Below are 21,525 nucleotides of genomic sequence, written 5' to 3' on the forward strand. Positions count from 1 at the left end.
TGATGCTTTTTTGTTTATAGTTGTTTAAGCAACTTAATTATAATTGGTTTATAAACATTATTTTAAACATTATGCACTTTTTTCACAGATAGTCGTGCTATCTTATGCTTTGAATAAATGCATTAGTAATATTTTGCTCGATGCGCCCTCTTGTGGCCTCAGGAGAGAATCCAAAAGCTTTTCTTCATCCTAACTGAAATTATGCATTTTAAATTTGAATATAATTCGAATTTTGATAATATTTAAGTACAAAATTCGAATGTAGTTTTTCAGCCATTTTGACAGCCCTAGCTTACTATAAATGCTTGTCAGTACATTCACCAGTACACTTTAACCATATTTCAAAGACAATTAAAGTAATTATGAAATTGCATATAAAGATGTACTTCAACACTTTAAAGTGAACACTAACTGAATTTAATATACATTTAAACTATAATAAATTCTCAATTCATTGCAGTTAACAAGCAATTGAGTGTCCAAAAACATTACATTCAGTTTGAAAGGAGAGAAAAGAAAGAGAGAAGAAAAAAAAGGAAGAAAAAAAAACAGAGGTTAAAATTTTTTTTATAAATAAATCGATTTATTATAATAATAAAAAAAATAATGCTTTATGTTTAAAAAACATAAATAAAAATTGTGTTTATATATTAATGCTCAGCTTAAGTATCAAGACAGTTAGCCAGCAGATAATCTAAAAAGGGGCGCCCACACCTTGTCAAAGGTCTTTAACGAACCAGTGAGTGACAGTCTAATTTTTTCCAATTTAATGCAAGTAAACACTTCTTTTAGCCATGTATCAAAGGAAGGGGGTGAGACGTGCTTCCACTTTAAAAGGATGAGACGTCTTGCTAGTAAAGTAGTAAAGGCTCCTTCCTGAAAAGTATGATTCAAAACCTCATCTTGGAGTTATGCAACAACTGAAAAATTTAAATAAAGCATCATACTCTGGTCTGAAACATCTTTCATTAGAAAAGAGTCGTAGGGGCCGTGAAGCCCACATTCATAATTGACTCAGTTGGGTCAGTTTAAACTATCTCAGTAACAGTGGTAGGTCGTAACCTGGTGTGATGGCGATGCCGTTGCCATTGACGACGGGGCTCTCTTCCTCCTCCTCTTCTGGTGGCTCAATGCTGTCCTTCTCCATGTTGCTGACAGACTTATTTCTCTTCCTTTTTCCCTCTGCACTGGGTCGGGCACCGGGCAAGAGTTGGTCCGTCACATTAAACAGCATCGGCGTGGGTTCAGCAGGAGGCTTTGGCGTGCCATAGAAGTTATCTAGAAACAACAGAAAACACATTTTTGGGACTTCAACTAGGAAAAACTGCTTTCACAGTTACTTGGCATGCAAAAAGGTGAAGTCTGACTTGAAGTAACTATTCAATCATGTTTTCAATAACTTCGCTGGAGTTATTTTTTTTCGGTGTGATCTTTAGCGTTTCGACACCCTCGTTCACCGACGACTCAATCGTTTCATTTAAGATTGAAAAGAAATCATGTGTATCCAGGGAAATCTGTTTAATGATTAAAAACTGAGCTCCTGTGTGGTTACAGCAAGGCTCTAGGAATTCATTTGCAGGTCTGTGGGGACGGAAACAGAAGAGGTGAAGTTCATAGATTCAGTTAAATTACAGCCTGTGACCCAGAATACCTATATATTGTGCTGACTTCTATTTACATATCCTATTAAATTAAAAACAGCTGTTTTTACTGTTTTGACATGAACCATGATTTGTTGCTAGCTATTGTTAGTCAGAGACAGATGGTACATTCTCATTCAGGGGAGCATTTAATTGGACAAAAATTTGCATACATAATTTTTCTTCTTTCCTCATCAAGGCTGCATTTATTTGATCAAAAAATACAGTAAAAACAGTAATATTATGAAATATTATTACAATTTAAATGAACTTTTTTTTATTTTCATATATTTTAAAATGTTATTTATTCCTGTGATGACAAAGCTGAATTTTCAGCATCATTACTCCAGTCTTCAGTGTCACATGATCCTTCAGAAATCATTCTAATCTGCTCATTTGCTGCTCAAGAAAGATTTCTTATTATTAGTAATGTCCTAACAGTTCATATTTTAGTAAAAACCTCGATACAATTGTTTCAGCAATCTTTGATGAATAGAAAGTTGAAAAGAACAGCATTTATTTGAAACCGAAACACAGGACACTAGCATAAGCATGATCTCAAAGCTAATAACTAATGAGGCAATAATTTTGATTTCATTCAATATTAGGGATATACACTGATAATACAATTCTGGCCATTAAAAAATAATAAAAAATGAAAAAAGGTGCTACAAGTGAATTAAAGCTTCACATCAGTGTATAGTATTATGAATATTGGATATTAATTTTGAATCTTAATGAAGATTACATTGAACAGTGTTATTAAATTAAGATGAACTTTAAATGAGTATTAGATGACTGCGAAGTTAATTTAAAAATAAGGGAAAAATCACTCTAATATTCACCGATAATTGATATGATTCCCATTAAATGTAATTTATCGAAACTATAAAACATTTCTTTACTGACATACGAAGATTATAAGAACATCATATGAACATCAAAAATCGCAAATTTGTATTTCTCTGCTGTTTTAGAGTTAATATAAAGTTATTCTCAATGTGTCTGCCACTGAAGCTGTTATGATGCTGTGCCTCACAGAGTCATGGGAAGGATCTTCCTCGCCTCATGAAGAGAAAATCAACCGTGTCTGGAAGTAGTTCACACACCTCAGTGTCGGCTCTCAAGAGACCAAACTGCACTAGTTCTAAATACCTTTGCTCAATGTCAAAGATATACGTGCTCCTTCTTGCGGTAACCGAGCAAATTTAAAGAAATTCATATTCCAGGCCTCAATGGTGTAACAGGTGTGATATAAGCTTTATTTCGAGAGGTAATCATTTATTGAGATGCGGGAGGTTTAACAGTGTATTTCACTTACCTTCGTATGTTCCACTTTCTAACAAAGCCCCACTTTTCTCTAATTCCATAAACCGCTCAATGCTCACAAAGTTGTAGTCCACACCTGGGACCTCCCCCTCTTTGGGCTGTCTTGTTGTGCCTGCAGAAAAAAAACACACACATCATGTCTATCAGAATATTTAAGCTATTCACAAGACTAAGCAAAATACAGCCTTACAGAAACGTACTCTCATAGTATGATGGTAAGATATGATACAATAGATTCACATGGTAAAAGCAAATAACCTTAAAACTATCATAATCATATACCATGGTACTTAGCCAAGTACACTTTTAAAGCAAGATATTGCATTAAAATATAAAAATATTTACTGCAAGACATAACATGCAACAAAAATGTAATTTAAGTTGAAGCATGTTTCACAATTATAAAATATATTTATTCAGAGATTCACAGTAATAAACAGCAATATTTATCTACATTTTTTACTAAAACATTTTAAAATACAAAAAATGCAACACAGAAACCCCAGTGAACATTTTGAGTGATGATGTAAATGAATTGTTGAATAAGAACCACTGAAACAGACAGCTGGAGTTTATTCACATTAATAAATCAGACTTGGTCATTTTCCTCTAAAGTTTAAGAAAAATTAATTGGCCAAACACACACACACAATTTAATTATATATATAGCCAGATTTTACAGTATTCTGAATTCAACAGATTTATGAGTAGTGCCAGTGTTTATTACATTACAAAATATTTCTGTTTAAAAAAAACAAACAAAAAAAAAAAACAAATGCATGTTTTTATTATATTAATTACTTTCCACAAAACTATTAAACAACACAACTGTTTTCAACATCAATAATACGATTTTTTTTCTAGCATGCCAAATCAGCATATTAGAATGATTTCTGAAGGATCATGTGACACTGAAGACTGAAGTAAATTCACTGCTGAAAATTCAGCTTTGCATCACAGGAATAAATAAAAATGGTAGCACTATGGTACTTTCTGGTCATTTCTAGAGCAGCATTTAAAACCAAATAAGAGCGAACAGTCAGTTAAAAAAAACACTAGACAATAAAGTAACTCTGAAAACTCGCAAAGTGTTATTTGCAAATTCCATATTGACTGTTTATGTAAATTGGGTGCATAATTAATGCATTAACTGAGGCTGAGTCTTCTGAGGGTAATCAAACATTCTTAAGAAATCAGGCACTGGGGATTTGCAGGACGCATACTTAGCAACGATATCATAATCCAGTCCTTGAGCTCTCAACCAAATCATCTCTGATTTCACAAAAATCTTAGTCTGGAAAAAAATTATCCAGCTTTGAGTTTGTGAACTTCCCAGTGAGAGAAAAAGTCCATCCCTGCTGTTTGCTTTTGCAGACTGGCTTTAAAGGGATAGTTCACCCAAAAATGAAAACTCTGTCATTAATTACTCACCCTCATGTCGTTCCAAACCCATAAGACCTTCGTTCATCTTCAGAACACAAATTAAGATATTTCCGATGAAATCCGAGAGCTTTCTGACCCTGCATAGACAGCAACACTTTCAAGGCTCAGAAAAATATTGACATCAGTGGGTCAAAAGTAATGTTATGAAGCTACGAGAATACTTTTTGTGCACAAAGAATACAAAAATTACAACTTTTTTCAACAATTGAGTAATTAATTAATTAATGAGCAATTAATTACAGAATTTTCATTTTTGTGTCAACTATCCCTTTAATGACCTTTCCATCATGCCAATGCAATGACCAATAATCAGGTGATAAACAGACATTTATTATTCACTGCCAAGGGGAAAATACTTGAGCATGTGAACCATTAAAATATGAAGCTACCTAAATAAAAAAATCATTTCACGTTTCTGAGAAAAATTACATTGCATTGAAATTAGTTTTATTTAATTTAGCATTCTTATTCATTCTGGCAATTCAAAGAACAATTTAAGATTAATCAGGTGGGTAGTTAATAACGAGATTTGATTTTATTTCACAGCGCAAGCACAGATGTAAAGTATAGGTCATCAGATGAGGCTAATGATCTTAATCAATAATAACAGTCTGCTTGTAACCAAGGAGACATAAAATATGAAATGCTGCTGAGAAAATCAGAAACCTTCAGAATCACATACATATAGTATATTTAACAGAACAGCAGAGATTCAGTCAGTCATACAGAAGCTAAGCTGTCTGCTGGGATAAAAGCATTATCATTCCCATATGGAACAACAATAGTCCAATCAGACATCTTTCTGGCTGTTATTGCCATACAATTGCTAAACTGACTCCATCACAATGAATCAAACTGTCTGAGATCAATTTCCTATATCATTTTCATTATAATTTCCATAATATCCCCAATCATAAATAAAATATGGACACATTGATTCTACAAAATAAAACACATTTTAACAGCAAAAAGCTGAAGCATTTATTTTGAGCACTATACAGAGTTTCTGGACACATTTTCATCTGGTGAAGATGGCAGACCAGCTGGCTGACCAGTTAAACCCACTAAACACCTGCTTGGAGACCAGCTACACCAGCAAAGCACCTTTTGCTGGTCTAACTCAGGATCGGGAACTGACACGAGCCGGATTTGAACTCCTGACACCCGCACAAGCAGCACATCTCCGACTAAACCAACAGATTTTTAGCTTCTGCATATTTGCTTAAATAATATGGAAAACTTTCAAGCCAGTGCTGATAAAAGCATCTGTCTGGTTTTTTCGGGGCACACTTAAATAACACTTTTCCACTATGAAGTCAAGGAGCTCATTTCAGATTCAGAAGACAGATATGCATGACCTCATATCTGAAAATCAAAGTTTGGAGTGTATTTCTGGGCTAGTGTGAACTCTTTGAACAAGAAAAGTCCATTTTGATTTTAGGGCTAATATGACAGACCATATGTGCTGCTCCGAGAGGTGAAGGTACCGCTGAATTATGAAAGTAAGACAAAACTCATATTTTTACTAAGTGAGAGGGAGAGAGAGACTGGGAATGAGAGATGAGTGCATCACACACAGCTTATGTAATATGCAGACAGCAATGACACATTGTGTTCAAGGATATTCACCTGAACATCATTTCACCAGCGATGGGTCTAAATATAGTACCTGTGAATCCATTTTCAAATTCAGTGGCTCCCCTGAGATGACGGCCTAATGCCGAGAAGATATTTTGTGCATAAGCTGTATAAAGCAACAGGCCTTTTTTGAACTGTCAATTATTGTAGCATGTTAACATTAGTACAATACGAATAATAATTAGAAGTATCCATCTAATAACCACATACTGGAGCAATGCACTAAAACAACCTTAGTAACCACATTTACAACAAAAACCATTGACAATACCCTAGCACTGATGGCAAATCTATTTTTTAAAGAAAATAAACCAATAGAATTAAATATAAGGGCTGTCAAATCGATTAATCGCGAACAGCTAACATTCCTGTTTCGTTCATGGAACAAAACTTATATAATTAATCATTAAAAAACAACTATAATTTAGAATTTGTCTAAAACATCAAGTCACCACCGTTATTAAATTCACCAGTTCTATATGTACTCATCCATCTGTGAGATTACAGATTTGTGTGGATCATCTCAGAAATCTCTATGGAGGAGTGATTTCAGTGTTCTGACAACGCACTTTTACATGTCCAGGGAAACAGAATGCGCTGACAGAGGCACTTCAAACGCACAAACTCCTGCATCTGTATGCTGACAAAGGGCTAAACATGACACAGAGGAAATTACACGGAAGCTTTGCTGATATTCATATGAATCATGAATATTTATATCTTAATAATCAGATGGAAATAATGTACTGTTATCTCCTTATTTGTGGCGGGATCTCTTTCTTTTGGAGAACAAATCTTATCAGTTTATAACATCCAAAAAACACTATGCAAACATTATGTATTTAATGGCAAGATTTAACAGCAATGACATAAACATCTTCATCTATATTACAAATCGATACACTTTCATTCACAGATTTAATTCAACTAAAATGATTTCATCAAAAGAAAAATGTTCTATAGGGAAAATAAGGCTGTTTCTTTGCTTAATGGTCAAGTGAATATTTTTTTCAATATTTAAATACTTCTCCTTTTCCAAGATAATATGCTAAGACAACTATAAGTAGGCTTTATTGCTCAAAAAGTGGCACTGACTCTATGCAGGAGATATGCAAAATATTTATATATGAATATTTTCAAAGTTTCAAAGGAAACTAAACCAAACTAGTCAAACAGGTTGCACAATTTGAAAAAAAAAAAAAAGAATAAATATTTATAAAGTAAAAACAAATATTATAAAATTACATTAATTGTTAAATGTAAAAGAAAACAAAAAAACGAATAAAGTAAATGAACAAATAAAAAATTGAACTAATGAATAAATGAACAAATAAATAAGAAACCTGTGTTTAAGAAACCTGTCTGAAAACAGTATTTTTTGGGGGTCCTGCTAGTGGCAAAGAAATTACACACTTCACCTCAAAGAGCTTTTATCATATTACAAAATATATTGAAGCGAAATGACATAATTAGCCTGAGGTGGGCGCTGATCTGTCTTGATGACTACCTGAAGAGCCCTGATTAAATACATCCATGGGGTAAATCTGATTATACCAGAGCATAGAAACTGGCTTAGCTTCTCTCTCTCCGCTCACTCTCATGCGATTATGGCTGATGTGATTATGAGAAATGATGAGAGAAAATTGCGTCCAGCTTTACCTGCTTGATTACCTCCTTATATCATCTTCCCTGTGAAACCATCTCCATGTGAAACAATCTTTCACGTACGACTGTTTTGCACTTGCAGAGGCTCCCGTTTCAATTCCCTGTCAAAGCAAATCAACTGCCTCTCGGAGCGCTGCTCAGGCTTTACTTCATAGTTCACATCCACAGCAGCTCATTCTTAGCCTCTCGCTGTCTCCATTCATCTCCTCAGGAATTCTCTGCTTTAAAGTCGTCAGCAGCATCTCTTTGGATCACTTGGATTGCGAGTGACATTCCCACCTGCTAAACAAAGCCCTGACGACTGATGCTCCAGACATACTCAGACAAGAATCATATCAACAACAGCGTGCAGAACCATATTCACGGAGATCAATCAGTGATGCAGCAAAATAAACCTAAACCAAATACTCTATTCCAAATATCTATTCGTCATTAACATGCTATAGTAAATTCCTCCGAGAAAAGAAGCGTTCCTATGTGGCAACAGCTTTAAAATGTTAACAGAAAAAATACAACTTTTTGCTTGAAGAATGTATAATAATAGATCTAAGTATGCATAGACACACATGCAAACATATATACTTTTTTATATATTTATATAATTATAATATAACAATTATCTATATTGATTTGTTATTACTAATATACAGTGGGTACGGAAAGTATTCAGACCCCCTTAAATTTTTCACTCTTTGTTATATTGCAGCCATTTGCTAAAATCATTTAAGTTAATTTTTTTTCCTATAATGTAAATACATAAGCATTTTTTGGTGAATTTGGTGCCATTTGATATACTTTATTTTATTTTATTTTTTTTGTCATTAATATGCATCTACAGAGCAGCCGGACACAGTAAGATTAACTTCCTTGCAAATAAATCTGATAGTAGCTCATTTAAATGAACGACAGATCAAACATCAAGAGATAAAAAAGTACTGCCCCACCAAACAGCAGAGAGATTTGAAGTTCTCCAAGTTGGAAAAGGCGAAACAGGTAAGCTAATGAAAAGAATCGAGCGTTGAAATATACTTCCAGTCAGCACAAATGACTCTCTGCGGATTGAAGCTGGATGAAGTCTGACACAGAGGCCCTGCCCTTGTGTATCATCTGTGGAAGCGTTTGAGGCATTGATGAGTGCCGGGGCTGAAGGGTTGAAATTTGCCTGTAATGGCCTGCAGCCTCACTGACACTCAGTAACGGGGGTCAGGGGTCAGTCCAACCTTGAAGCCCAGTGCCACTCTGTGCACTGAATCGCTAATGTCTGAATGAAGTAAACAGCTCTCAGGGTGAGTAGAGGTATGAGATACAGGTGCACTGGAGTGAATGAGCCTATATGGGACAACCCTGGGGATTTGGCCAGCAAACATCTTGTGCGCTTTTGAACACGATGCAGGAAACGGCCCTTCAATCGTGGCTATACATTGAAACGCTTCTTCTGAGTGATTAAACCTGTGATTCATCACATCGCAGGTGAACCGTAATGGATTGAATGCCATCAAATGCCTTCAGAAACCAAGGCAAGTATGGTGAACTTTCACTTGGAGGAAGAAACATACATTTGACTGAAAAACTCCCAATGAAGTAGCAACAAAAAGCATTATAACCTGGTACTTTGAGAAAGACTATCCAAACTGATTCCATATTCACTTTTGATTCATAAAGATTCGATATCAATTGATATCAATTCAATTTTATTTAAAATTTATTGAAAAGTTGATCAAATGGTATATATTAGGATTGTTCAGCAGAAATCAACACCACGATGGGATCCTAACCAGGGTTATTAGAGTTAACTAAAACTGAAACCAAAATTTAAAACAAAAAATAAATTAATTAATGAATTAGAAATTTGTTACTTTTTTTATTTGGAAGTAAAATAAAATAAAATAAAATAAAATAAAATACACAATTTTGTATACCATTTCTCATTTTAATGTAGTTTAACTTAATGTACTAAAATAACTCCAATTAAAACTGAAATAAAAATTTATGAAAACTAAACATATATTAAAAACAAGAACTATTAAGAATGTCAAAAACATAACAAAATTACTAAAACGAACTCAAATTGAGATGAAAACGGAAAATGTAAAAATAAAAACGAATTTAAAATATTAAAAAAACTAATATACTAATACTAATAACTTTAATAGTATCTCAATGATACTAAATATCATAACTACTAATTATATAAAAAATAATTACTAAATAACTACTAATTATAATGACAATTATGTATGTTATTGTTGTAATTATTATTATTATTCATATTCATAGTATTAGTGTTAGTATTTATAATAATAATAATAATAAATGAAACAAAAACAATAACAACAACAATTATTATTAATAATAATAATAATAATAGATTCATTGTAGGAATAATCACTGTAATCAATCGGATTCAATTAAATCAGATCAAATGAAAATCACAATTAATTTGAAAATCAATACATTCACTCAACCAAACCGGCAGGTCACAAATTGGTGATCCAACAACTCACAGTTAAATGCCCTTTCTATTGGCTTTCACGTCCATCATGTCAGTCTTGTATAACGGATCTTCTGATGTCCATGTGCTGACCTGTCAGAGAAGCGCTTGAAGGGTGGCAGTAAACAGAAAACGCTTCAGGAATATATTTGCGTCAGAGAATCAGTTCAACCTAGGGCTTTAAAACAGAGGGTCAGATGTGGCAGCGAGCTACTAACTGTGACTAACACTGTCATCCTTTAAAGCATTTCATGCTGCTAGTGCTGAACTGCAAAAAAACCTTTTCTTAATCTGTGTTTTTGACTTGGTCTACAGTGAGGACAAACAAACACAGTCACACCAAGATCAATTACATACATTTTAATAGATAGATTTTATGTGTTAAAGAATATGTGTTAAAACTAAGAAGGTTGGTGCATATATACTGCAACTGTATAATAAATGTTATATTTATGTAAAAAATTATTTTGAGATTTTGCCATTCCAGTTTTTTTTTTGTAGACATAAATGTTTTATCAATTGTCCAGATAACAAGAAATTTTAAGTTTACTGGCCCTCAACTAAACTGAAAGTTGAATGAAGTAGCATATATTAGGGATGCACAATACTGTAATATACTAGAGTTGCATAATAAAACAATATATTTTCAATATAATATTTCCATTGCATTTAATTATATATTATTATATATATAATATAATAAAAATATAATGAAAATTCAATTAAAAGCTTACTAATATATAAACTATATTTAGGGATGAATTTATTGATCAAAAGTGACAGTAAAGACATTGATAATATTACAAAAATATATAATTCAATTCAATGTTGTTCTTTTGAACTTTCTATTAAAAAATGCATCATAGTTTCCTCAAAAAGTGTAACCATATTAAGGAGCACAACCATTTTCAACATTAATAATAATATAAAAAATTTTTTTTTTTGTTTGTTTTTTTGAGTAGCAAATCATATATTAGAATGATTTCTTAAGGATCATGTGACACTGAACATTGGAGTAATGATGCTGAAAATTCAGCATCACAGGAATAAATTACATTTTGAAATATATTAAAATAGAAAACTGTAAAATTGAAATAATATTTCACAATATTACTGTTGTAAAATGTAAATAATTTTACATACTCTATAAATACATTCACAATTAATTGTTAATTGTGATTTATTTGATGAATTATCAGCACATAAAAATGAAAATAATTAACAAATAAAAAAATAAATATATAAATAAATAAAAAATTCAGACATTTTTACTTGAAAACAAAAATGATTTTTTGCTGATTACCACAATGGTTTGCATTTGTCAGTATCCACCTACGCCGGCATATTGTGTCAAAGCTGACACATCACAAACTAGAACACACAAAAAAACCCTCAGCTTCTTCAAAACTTTTATTCACCTCTTGTGCAAAACAAGAATTTATAGTCTCCATCTCATATACGTTCAAAAAGGCGTAAATAATCCCAAACCTCAATGCCTTCATTTTGATTTATGCTTCGGCTGACCAGATCCAGCACCAGTGTCTATTGGCTGCATCACAGAGTCCCATCACTAACTGAGTGCACTGCCTGGCTGCCACGCAAGATGAGCAGACTCATACATCAGGGTGACGTCGGGGGAGGCTGCGGCCGGGGGAGAGAGACAGAGCCCTTGGTGGACTGAAAGGCCATTTAAGAGTTTCATTCTGTCACCCAGCACAGCCATAAGCTGCTTCAGCCCTGACAAGCTCACTCCAACCAAAGCGCTGCAAGTTTGTGTTGAACAGCGCTTGCTTAGACTCCGATATCGCTCCTTCTTGATATTTAGGATATCGCTTCATAAGGGGATGCTTTATTACCCTGATTTCCCACGTATGTATTAGGCTTGCCGCAATAGACGGTGCTGACAGTGATACCGGTGTTAAGCCGCAACACCGGTTACGTCACTTGCCCACCGCAGCACCGACCCCCACCGTCGTTTTGATTTTTTTATAGTAATAAAAATAATTTAGTTCAGTAAAAGAACAGACACTACAATTAAAAACTGAACGCGGCTACTCAATGCCTAAAAACGAACAATTGCTTTACGCAGAATTGCCACTGTTTGAAAGTGAAAGTAAAATGGGCATGCCGCTTTTACAAGCTATTTAAAAACGAAGGAAAGCGAGGAAAAGAGGGAACGCCCTGCCCCCGCGGTGATACCGGTATTACCGGTGTTGTCACACATCAATTAACCGGTTCCTCACCATCACAACCCTAGTATGTATAAAGTGAAGCAGTGACGATAGCTCAAAATGCTCTCAGTGTCTCTAACGTGAGTCATCTGTAAACAGCACGGATGTTATGTAATTGACTTTCGCCGGAAGCTGGAATCTCTGCAAACTGGGGGAGATCTGAAAGTGAGCAAACAGTTTGTTTTTTTTGGAAAGAAAATCCAACAAGCTCCAGAGAATCAGTGGAAGGGTTTCCGATAAACCTGTTTAGCGTAGCTCCAGCAGCAGGCTGGGGACTGCGTGCAACACACAGCCATGTAACTGACTCATACTGACTCTGTAAGTAAAGTGATTTCTGGGTTTCTATATTGAGTATTTCCTTTGAAAATGGCTGTAAAATATAAAACATTTCTCTGGAGCTGCCTTGACTATTACAAACCTGTTCAACATGGAATTTGATTTACATGATGAAAAGAATCACACTGATATCCAAATGATGATTCTTTTATATAGAACAGAATGCATATGGAGAAGAAGAAGACTAGAAAGGCCACTTAAACATGAAACAAAAGAATAAATTATCAATTTAATAATTCAAGCATAAAAGGTAAATGAATAAATTGACAAATTAACAGATTACTTTATATATTAAAAATGGTTTGACTCCTCATTTTAAAATGTAGTTAAATATAGCAATAAAATATAATCTTTTAATCACATCTTAGCATCTTAAACTATTTAATTCTTGTTTTATTTAAAAATGATTTATTAAGACATTTAAGAAACTGTTTAATTTATGCTTTAAAATGTGATTACATATAACAACTCTATTAATTTTAATTAATTCACTCATTCATTTTAAACTATAGTTAGATATAAGAATAAAATAATAAATTAACTTTTTTAACATTATTACATTTATATTATATTTACTAAATTATATTAGTAAATATAATATACTTATTGACATTTATTTCATGTTTTATTTATTTGGCTTATTCAAAATAATTGATTCAATATTTTTAAGATTTTTTTTTTTTTACATTTACATAAATATTTATTTTTATATTAGACATATTTCAAACAATTTCATTTATATTTTATTTGTTGATGTAACATTTACAAACAGTTCAATTCATGCTTTAAAATGTGGTTACCTATAACAAAATAAGAGAAAATAGTTTAAAATGACAAACAAATAGATAATTCACGCTTTATTTTATTTGTAAAATTAATTTTTTTCCATTTATTAATTAATTTCCATTTGTGAGAAAGAGATTATTTACTTACATTTTGTTTGATTTATTAAGTTAATACATTTCTACATTTTATTTACATATTTTACAACTGTTTAATCCATATTTTACAATGTGGTTAAACCTAACAAATCAGTTCTCAATGTCTAGTAATCTCTAATAATCTTTTGTTTGAATTATTAAATTGATTGATTCCTACATTATTCTTAGGTGGCACTCCTAATGCTCCATAAACTCAAACCCAGAAGTGTAGTGATAAATTGCCTATAAACTGTATAAACTCAGTCAATCTGGATTCAGTCAAACGTCATTTATCAAACAATCGCATTTTGCTTCATAAAAACCAATAGTGCAAAATACTGTTAATAAACAGGTTAACGGTGCATTTTCAACATGTTTTCTTTTCTAGTTCAGTGTTTTTTCATAGCAATTCAGCGCAATGTCTTAAGTCTTCATTTTCCAAAGTGTACAGCGAAGAATAATGAGTTATTTGAATGGTCAACTCCCTGAAACATCAAAGGACGTCATGCAGTAATGATACTCTGATTGCTACAATTGCTCTTCCAGGATTATGAGCGAAAACAAGACTGCCAATCAAACAGCTGGAGTCTATGAGCACATCAAAGCTGATCTGAGGAAACAAGCGGCAGACACGGAGAAGGCTTATTATGCTCTGTCATCCATTTTTTTGTATCGCACATTAAACAAACCCATGCACGAACAGAATAATCAATATGACACACCAACACAAGATCTCTCCCATGTTGAGATGTCTCATAGATGCTCTTATAGATGTTCCTCGTGAGCTGGATTGTGTTTAATTAAAAATGTTAATAATGAATATATTGACACATAATATCTATATTATATTATATTATATTATATTATATTTAAGTTTGAAATATGTCTAATATGCAGTTAAATATTTATGTAATTGAAAAAAGAATTAAAATAATATTGAATAAATTACTTTTAATATGCCAAATAAATAAAACATTAAATAAATGTCCATTTTTGTTTGTCAATTTTAATAAAAAATATATTATTGTTATAGTTAATTACATTTTAAAACCTTAATTAAACAAACTGTTTTAAATGTTGATTAATAAACTTTCGAATGAACAAATAAAACATGAATTAAATAGTTTGAAATGTTAAATACATATTTATATAAATAAATAAATCACATTTTCTCAAATTAATATATTTATGATAAAACTATTTAAATGGACCATATTCTCCTTATAGTCTATTCATTACATGCAACTGTAAAAGTGAATTACTGTGAATAAATTAAATAAATACATAAATATTCTAATAATAAGTAATATATATAATAATTGTAATAATATATGTAATACAATAATACATTTTATGTGTATAATATATATGCACATATATTTAATTACATATATGAGAATACATTTTATCTAAGAATGGGCCATTTGATTTAACTACGGGCCACATGTTGTTTATAGTCTAGCCTGTTCACCCACACTGACTCCAGTCTTCTTTACTCTGATGCTTGTGTTGAAAAAGCTACCCAAATACTTCCTTTTCTCTGTGAACATCTCAACAATCTGCAGCTCAGGCTAATTATTGCATCGAAACACTGTTTTCAAGAAATCAAGTCAATGATCAGGAGCCGCGTAGCCTAAAGAGTGCTACTGTTTTGTGTGGTTTGGTTTATTAAGCGAAGAAGAACCTCAAACAAAAACTTTTGTGAAAGTCCAAGCAGATCCACAATCTACCATTTCAGTCTCGGATGAAAATATGGATTGTAGTGTTGTCAAAAGACCCGGTATTTCGGTACCAAGTCGGTACTAAAAAAATGAAAACGTTACGGTACCAGGTTTTCTTAAGTACCGGTGGTACCGAGTACCCGGTCAACCCGGTTCCCTCTCGAGCTTTCACGAGACATCACGGTGATATTTCTCCGTTATGGGAACTCCTTCCCTTCCAACCTTTCCTGAAGTCCTATTGGCTCCCGCCAGTCCAAATGACTGGCCAATTGACGCGAAGTATGCAAATCGCATGCAAATACTGACGAGCTCGAGAGGCAGTATAAAATGCGGTGCACGCGACAATTACGTCAGAATCTTCTACTTCACCTGTTGAATTCACTATGGCAACAATCTGCAAGATCTGCATGGGACCAATAGAGCCGCCGGATCAACACGACCACTGCGTCGCCCGCCTGGGCCTGGCCCACGCCGAGGCGGCGCTGGACGAGTCCAACTGCGGGCATTGCCCCGATCAAGTTCAAGCAGGTAAGTTTCAATTACATTTTTAATATTTAGAGCTTCTGTTATGAATATTATTCCATATTTTAATTTGAATTTCGGATTGAATAAACATCACCGTTAGCGTATACGTAGTTAATCGTTAGCATAAGCGCGGCTAACGCTAATATAATGAGCATTAGAATGAATTTTGTTCTTTTTGTTCAAAATGATTTCTTTGTTAACTATTTAATGCTCCTATAACTTTTATTACTGTAAAAAACAGGAGGACATAATGGTATTTGCTATTTTTACACACCAGAGGCTTTTAAATGAACTGTGTAACCAAAATATGCGTGTTAGAGAATGTACAAATGTATGGTTAACAGTGTTTATGTCATATCAGTCCGCCAGAAAAAGTTGTTTTTTTTGTTAGTTGTAATTCTTGGCTGAATATCTCTAGCAGGTGTTAAAAGCCCTTTAAAATTAAATATGAACACAGTTTGGATTAAATAAAAGTACAGTCAAATTTTATCTCCTGTATAGACTTTACTGTACAATGTTAGATCTAGTAACATCTTACAGTGAGTGAACAATATATTTTTAAAACATTCATTAATGTTTGTGAATGTTATTTAATACAAACACTTGATCATTCATGTTTGTTCATTGTGCATTAAATAATTTTAACAGATTGAACTTTGAAATTAACCCTAAGAAGAATAATTGTCATATAACTATTGTTTATTGTTAGGTCATGTTATCTAACAAATAAAATCTTATTGTAAAGTGTTTTTAATACTACAGTTTCCATCTATTTGATATACACTTAATATATGTAATCTTATCTAAATTTATTATAAAAGCTGAGGTTTGTTATTTCCTGAAAAGTTATATTTTAGCTGGTGTCAATGATCTTATGTTGCATTTGGTCAGACTCAGCCCATTGCTTTACTTAAGTATATTATATTTTCCTTTTACAGCTGCAGACCGAGTAAGATCCTGAAACACACCAGCAAACCCTAAAACAGACAACAGTTTACAGATGTTTTTCAGTGGCAGCAGAACGGTGACTAAACTTTTGGGTGAAACTTGTTTACTTTTTTCTTACTTTTATTACTTGTGGAAAAACTTGAAACACTTTTAAATAAGTATAAAGAATGGCATTGGTTTTGTACATTTAATTTTTGTTTAACGTTATTAATAAAAATGTTGTTCAATTAGCATGTTTTTGTGTTTTGCTTTGGTACCGAAATTGGTACCGAGAACCGTGGATTTTCACTGGTATTGGTACCGAATACTGAAATTTTGGTACCGTGACAACACTAATGGATTGGTTGATATTCTTTCACCACACTCATCTTAAATCCGCCTTTGACATTCACAAGAAACATCCACTTATGCGTGAGCGCAGAATCGGTCTTAATGAGGCCAGCTGATGGTTAAAGGATGATTTAAAACTATTCAGACAGTAAAAATGGAGGCAATGATTCAGGAATAGATGAGTCAGACATCCTGCATGTTCAAACTATGAAGCTTTGAATAAAAATCGGAGGCTCACGGTTGGATAGAGCACTATGTGCACTATGTGTGCAAGCATGTGAAACTGTGCCTTCAGGTCTAACAGTGATCTCAATATCATCTCCAGTTCACAGATTCAAATTTGAGTTTGTAAAAAAGTTCAAAATGCAGCTTGAAATTGTCCATTTCCCTCCCATCACTGATTATATAACAGGTTTGTCTCTGCGTCCTGTAGATGCCAATTTTCAGTCTCAAGTGTCTCTCAGTGGGATCTACAGCCCCATATTTTGACCAGCGGTGAACACCTGCAGCATGCATAATGACTCTCTGCATTGCTATAACTCGCCCCTGAAGAACAGCAACTCTGAAAGAGTCAACACCTTTCAGGCACTACAATCAAAACGTTCACTTTATATGAGCTGGGAGGATTTGTTTAAAGATTCATTCAAGTAAAAACTGAATATATATTGCCAAACCATTTTTCAAGGCCTTTTGTTTATTTAGGCCTTTGGCCTACTTGTAATACAATGAAAGTAAAATACACAAATAACATTGTGTTTTTTATCAAATAATGCAGCAATTGATGTCATAATATCACAAGCATGTTTTGATTTAAAGGTCAGAAACTATAGCTTACAAGAATAAAAAAAAAAAATCACAAACATAAAACTTAAATAATTTTATATATATACAGATTTATTCATTATTGTGTCATATATATTTTTTCAAACGGATTATGAAAACATAAATACAAGGAGCTCTAAAAGATTTTCTGAATTTTTACAACTCTTTTGCCTCTTTTTTGCCTTCATCTTCAAATGTTAAATCTTCAAATATAATGTTATATAATGGTTACCACTGCATCTGAAAAAAAAAAATGCAGTGATTGATTTGTAGTTGATTTATAGTTATTTTCAAAGCTTTCAATGTACCCTCATTATAAAATAACTTCATTATTGTTTAATTAATTCTAAAAAGTAAGTTTTTGTTAAAAACTAACCAAAATTAAAAATGAGTTTATAATCTATTCATAGGAGAGACTTGGTGTTGTTTCCAAACAAGGGATGCAACGATTATAGATCTGAGGAATAATCACGGTTTCACGGTTATCGCGATTATTATGCATTCATTAATTTCACAACACTACTAATGTATGAAATCACATGAACACTCTTCAGATTTTAAAGTGTTATTTATTGCTGCCTTTTGAAACTGAAATAACACGGTAATCAAATAATACAGCACTAAATAATAATAAAGACAAACAAAAGTCTCCCATTGGAATTAAAAAAGGTGACCTCTGCTCTGAAACATCCATGTCAGTATTTCCCTTTTGAATATAACAAATGGGGGGAAAAAAATCTCGTGTTTTCAGTTTGTGTATTTTTCTACATTTCTTTTGAACCTGAGGTAGAGAACTTGGAAACATGGTGAAAAACACACATGGTGTCTTGTTGGTTTTTGACTTAAAACATAAATAATACTATAACAGGGATAATAAATCTCAATGTTAATTAAGTATCATTATTAATAAAAGACTAATATGAACTTTATTTATCCCCAGGGGAAACTGTTACTAATGAAGGGAATTAACTGAACTGTTACTGTCATCAACTGTCATCCATACTATTCATTTTAATAATCTTTTTAATAATTAATCTAATTTTACTTGTGGTCTGAGAAAATCATGTCTATTATTTTGGTTTGTGAGACTGAAGATCGCGCTGCACACACACAGAAACATTCAGGAGTACAGAAACTTGTTTTCAACGTTGCCTCGCAACTTTTATTAATAAAATAACTTAGATACTGGATCGCTACATTATATTCATCAGCAACGAGGGGGTAAAATCACTGTTTGAAGTAACTAAATTCTGAGCTTCATTGTTTGTTAAAATCATACCACAATTACCCATTAAAATGGGCTCTACTCAATGTTGGATGCTTAAATATAAAAATGTAATTATCAGTTAGATACGGATCATAAAAAGGCTATTTTGGTAGTAATCTTCACCTATAGCTTGATAAAACCGCAGGCAAATCTTGCACGAATCACACAGAATGCGGTTTGAGAAAAGGTCAGTGCAAACAGAGTCAAAGATGAAAGCTGAACTTTAAGCTTTGTGCTACAACAGTTGACCTACAATCCACAGAGTTCAGTGCATTGGAAAACAATGCCACGATGCATGTGAAAGGCCTCAGAAACATGTACAGAAAATAGATTATCTTCTCACAAGCTCTAAAACCCATCAAAATAACTCACGTCCTCTGTTACAGTCACACAAATGTCTATTCATCTTCCGTCGATGCACTTCACAAACAGCTAACTGTCTAAAATGATTATATATCAGTGGTTGATGGCTGACAGATACTAATAGGGTTTTGCTAAGCAGTAGGCACGCGCTACCAGCGGGACATGACAATTGCATTTGGCTGGATGTAGAAGATACGAGGTGGGGGTTAGAGAATTAATATGAAAGTCTAATTGTACAATACAGGGCTCCGACTGCCCTGCGGAAGGACAGGCCCTTTCGTGATGCATTCTGTCGGCAGCTCATCAAAGTGACGGACGTGATCCGACAGTGTCACAGCCTCAAGTGAAACCAAAGCATTATTTTGCACTGTCACTGTTTGGCTGGTGGAAATAACAGCTGATGCGGAAGAGAAACAGAGAAAAACTAGAGAATCAGAGCACAGAGAGGGGGCTCGTTGCCTATTGTCATATGTCGTGTGAAATTACAAGTGAAGTGGTGTTGTGAGAAATGAAACCGGCAATCCCTTGAGATCAAATAAAAGGGTTTTTAATTTTACTGGTACTTAAAATGGATATTTGTTTGGATTCATCCAAAAGGGAATAAATTAGAGAGGGAAAAGAGAGGTTTTGGGAAAACTATTTACTGAATAGCATGTAGTTTACACTGTACAGCTGCTACTGTTTGTTAAAAATAGCATTTAAAAACAAAATATGCTACACTGCTGTCACATGACTTCATCATGATGCATGTGAGTGACATCCAGTTCATTTAGAAATAAATGTGGTTATTTTGCATTTTTAATTCAATGTTATTTGACAGTCCAATCAATTAATAATCTCAAAGAAAACTGAAAGAAAAATGTAGATTTATATATGCACATATATACATAGAAATAGAAATGCACAAATAAAAAAAAAGGTTAAATATTTGTAGAGAATTTCAAATTAATTGTGGAAAAATTTGTAAAAAATAATGCATTAATGTAAATAAATTATTAGTATTATCATATACTGTATATGATAAGACAATAAAAAAAAAAGAAATTATTTTGAGAATTGTATATATTTAAATAGTTGTAAGTTAAACTAAATACATATTTACCAGGGGCATTTCCTCCAAGGAGGGATGAGAATAAAAAAAATCATAGTACAAAAATAAAACAACGCAAATATTACAAAATATGACATTAAAAGTGTATAAAACACTTGTTTTTCTAAAGTAAAACTGTCCAACAGCGACACCAGCAGGTAAAGTTACAGCGGGAGTCCGCGTCTCTCTCGCCTTCCCTGAGCCCATTGAATTTTAACAGACCCCCTAAGCACTGATGAGAGGGCGGCTAAGTTGACGAAAGGGGCTGATGACATAGCACAAAGTAAAAGTAAAAAAAAAAAACATTTGTGGCCCATTCACGTATTTGTTGGACCGTAAACAAACCTGCCCGCTACTACTACAACTATTAGAATACAGGGTTCACACAGATAGTGTTTTGGTCACGAGACAGGTCAGTGGATGTTTTGTTTTTTTTAACGTGCAAGGTCTACAGACGTGTTTTAGAAGCTGAATTTCTTATAACTTGAGCGCAGTGTTTTAGAATGATGTATTATGCACGAAAATTATGCGCGAGAAGCTGCTATAATGACCTGAGACGAGAGCGCAGCATTCAAGACATCGAGTAGCGCATTTACATTGAAATACAATGGAAAAGTACAGCAGTGGAATGAAAAAAATGTGTTTTGAGTGAATGACCCTACTAAAAGCTATTTAGCAAATACAGATGGCAGAGTATTAATAAAACAAAATCGCATAGACGCCAAATTCGAAAATCTGACATCCAGGAAATAAATGTCTTAGGCAG

General features: G+C 33.2%; 1 protein-coding gene across 5 annotated transcripts in view; it reads right to left on the reverse strand.

Moving 5' to 3' along the window:
- LOC107716709 (membrane-associated guanylate kinase, WW and PDZ domain-containing protein 2-like) overlaps positions 1–21,525 on the reverse strand; it is a 98,228-nt gene that overhangs the window by 41,554 nt on the left and 35,149 nt on the right. For all 5 annotated transcript variants that reach the window (XM_016523234.1, XM_016523231.1, XM_016523233.1 and 2 more), the window contains exons 3-4: positions 2,962–3,081; positions 1,063–1,278 (exon numbers count right to left, since the gene is read on the reverse strand). In XM_016523234.1, the coding sequence (XP_016378720.1) occupies positions 1,063–1,278; positions 2,962–3,081 (336 nt within the window). The remainder of the gene's footprint in view (positions 1–1,062; positions 1,279–2,961; positions 3,082–21,525) is intronic.

This window comes from Sinocyclocheilus rhinocerous, unplaced genomic scaffold, assembly GCF_001515625.1.
Source record: "Sinocyclocheilus rhinocerous isolate Xijiao unplaced genomic scaffold, SAMN03320098_v1.1 scaffold1201, whole genome shotgun sequence".
NCBI classification, from domain to species: domain Eukaryota; kingdom Metazoa; phylum Chordata; class Actinopteri; order Cypriniformes; family Cyprinidae; genus Sinocyclocheilus; species Sinocyclocheilus rhinocerous.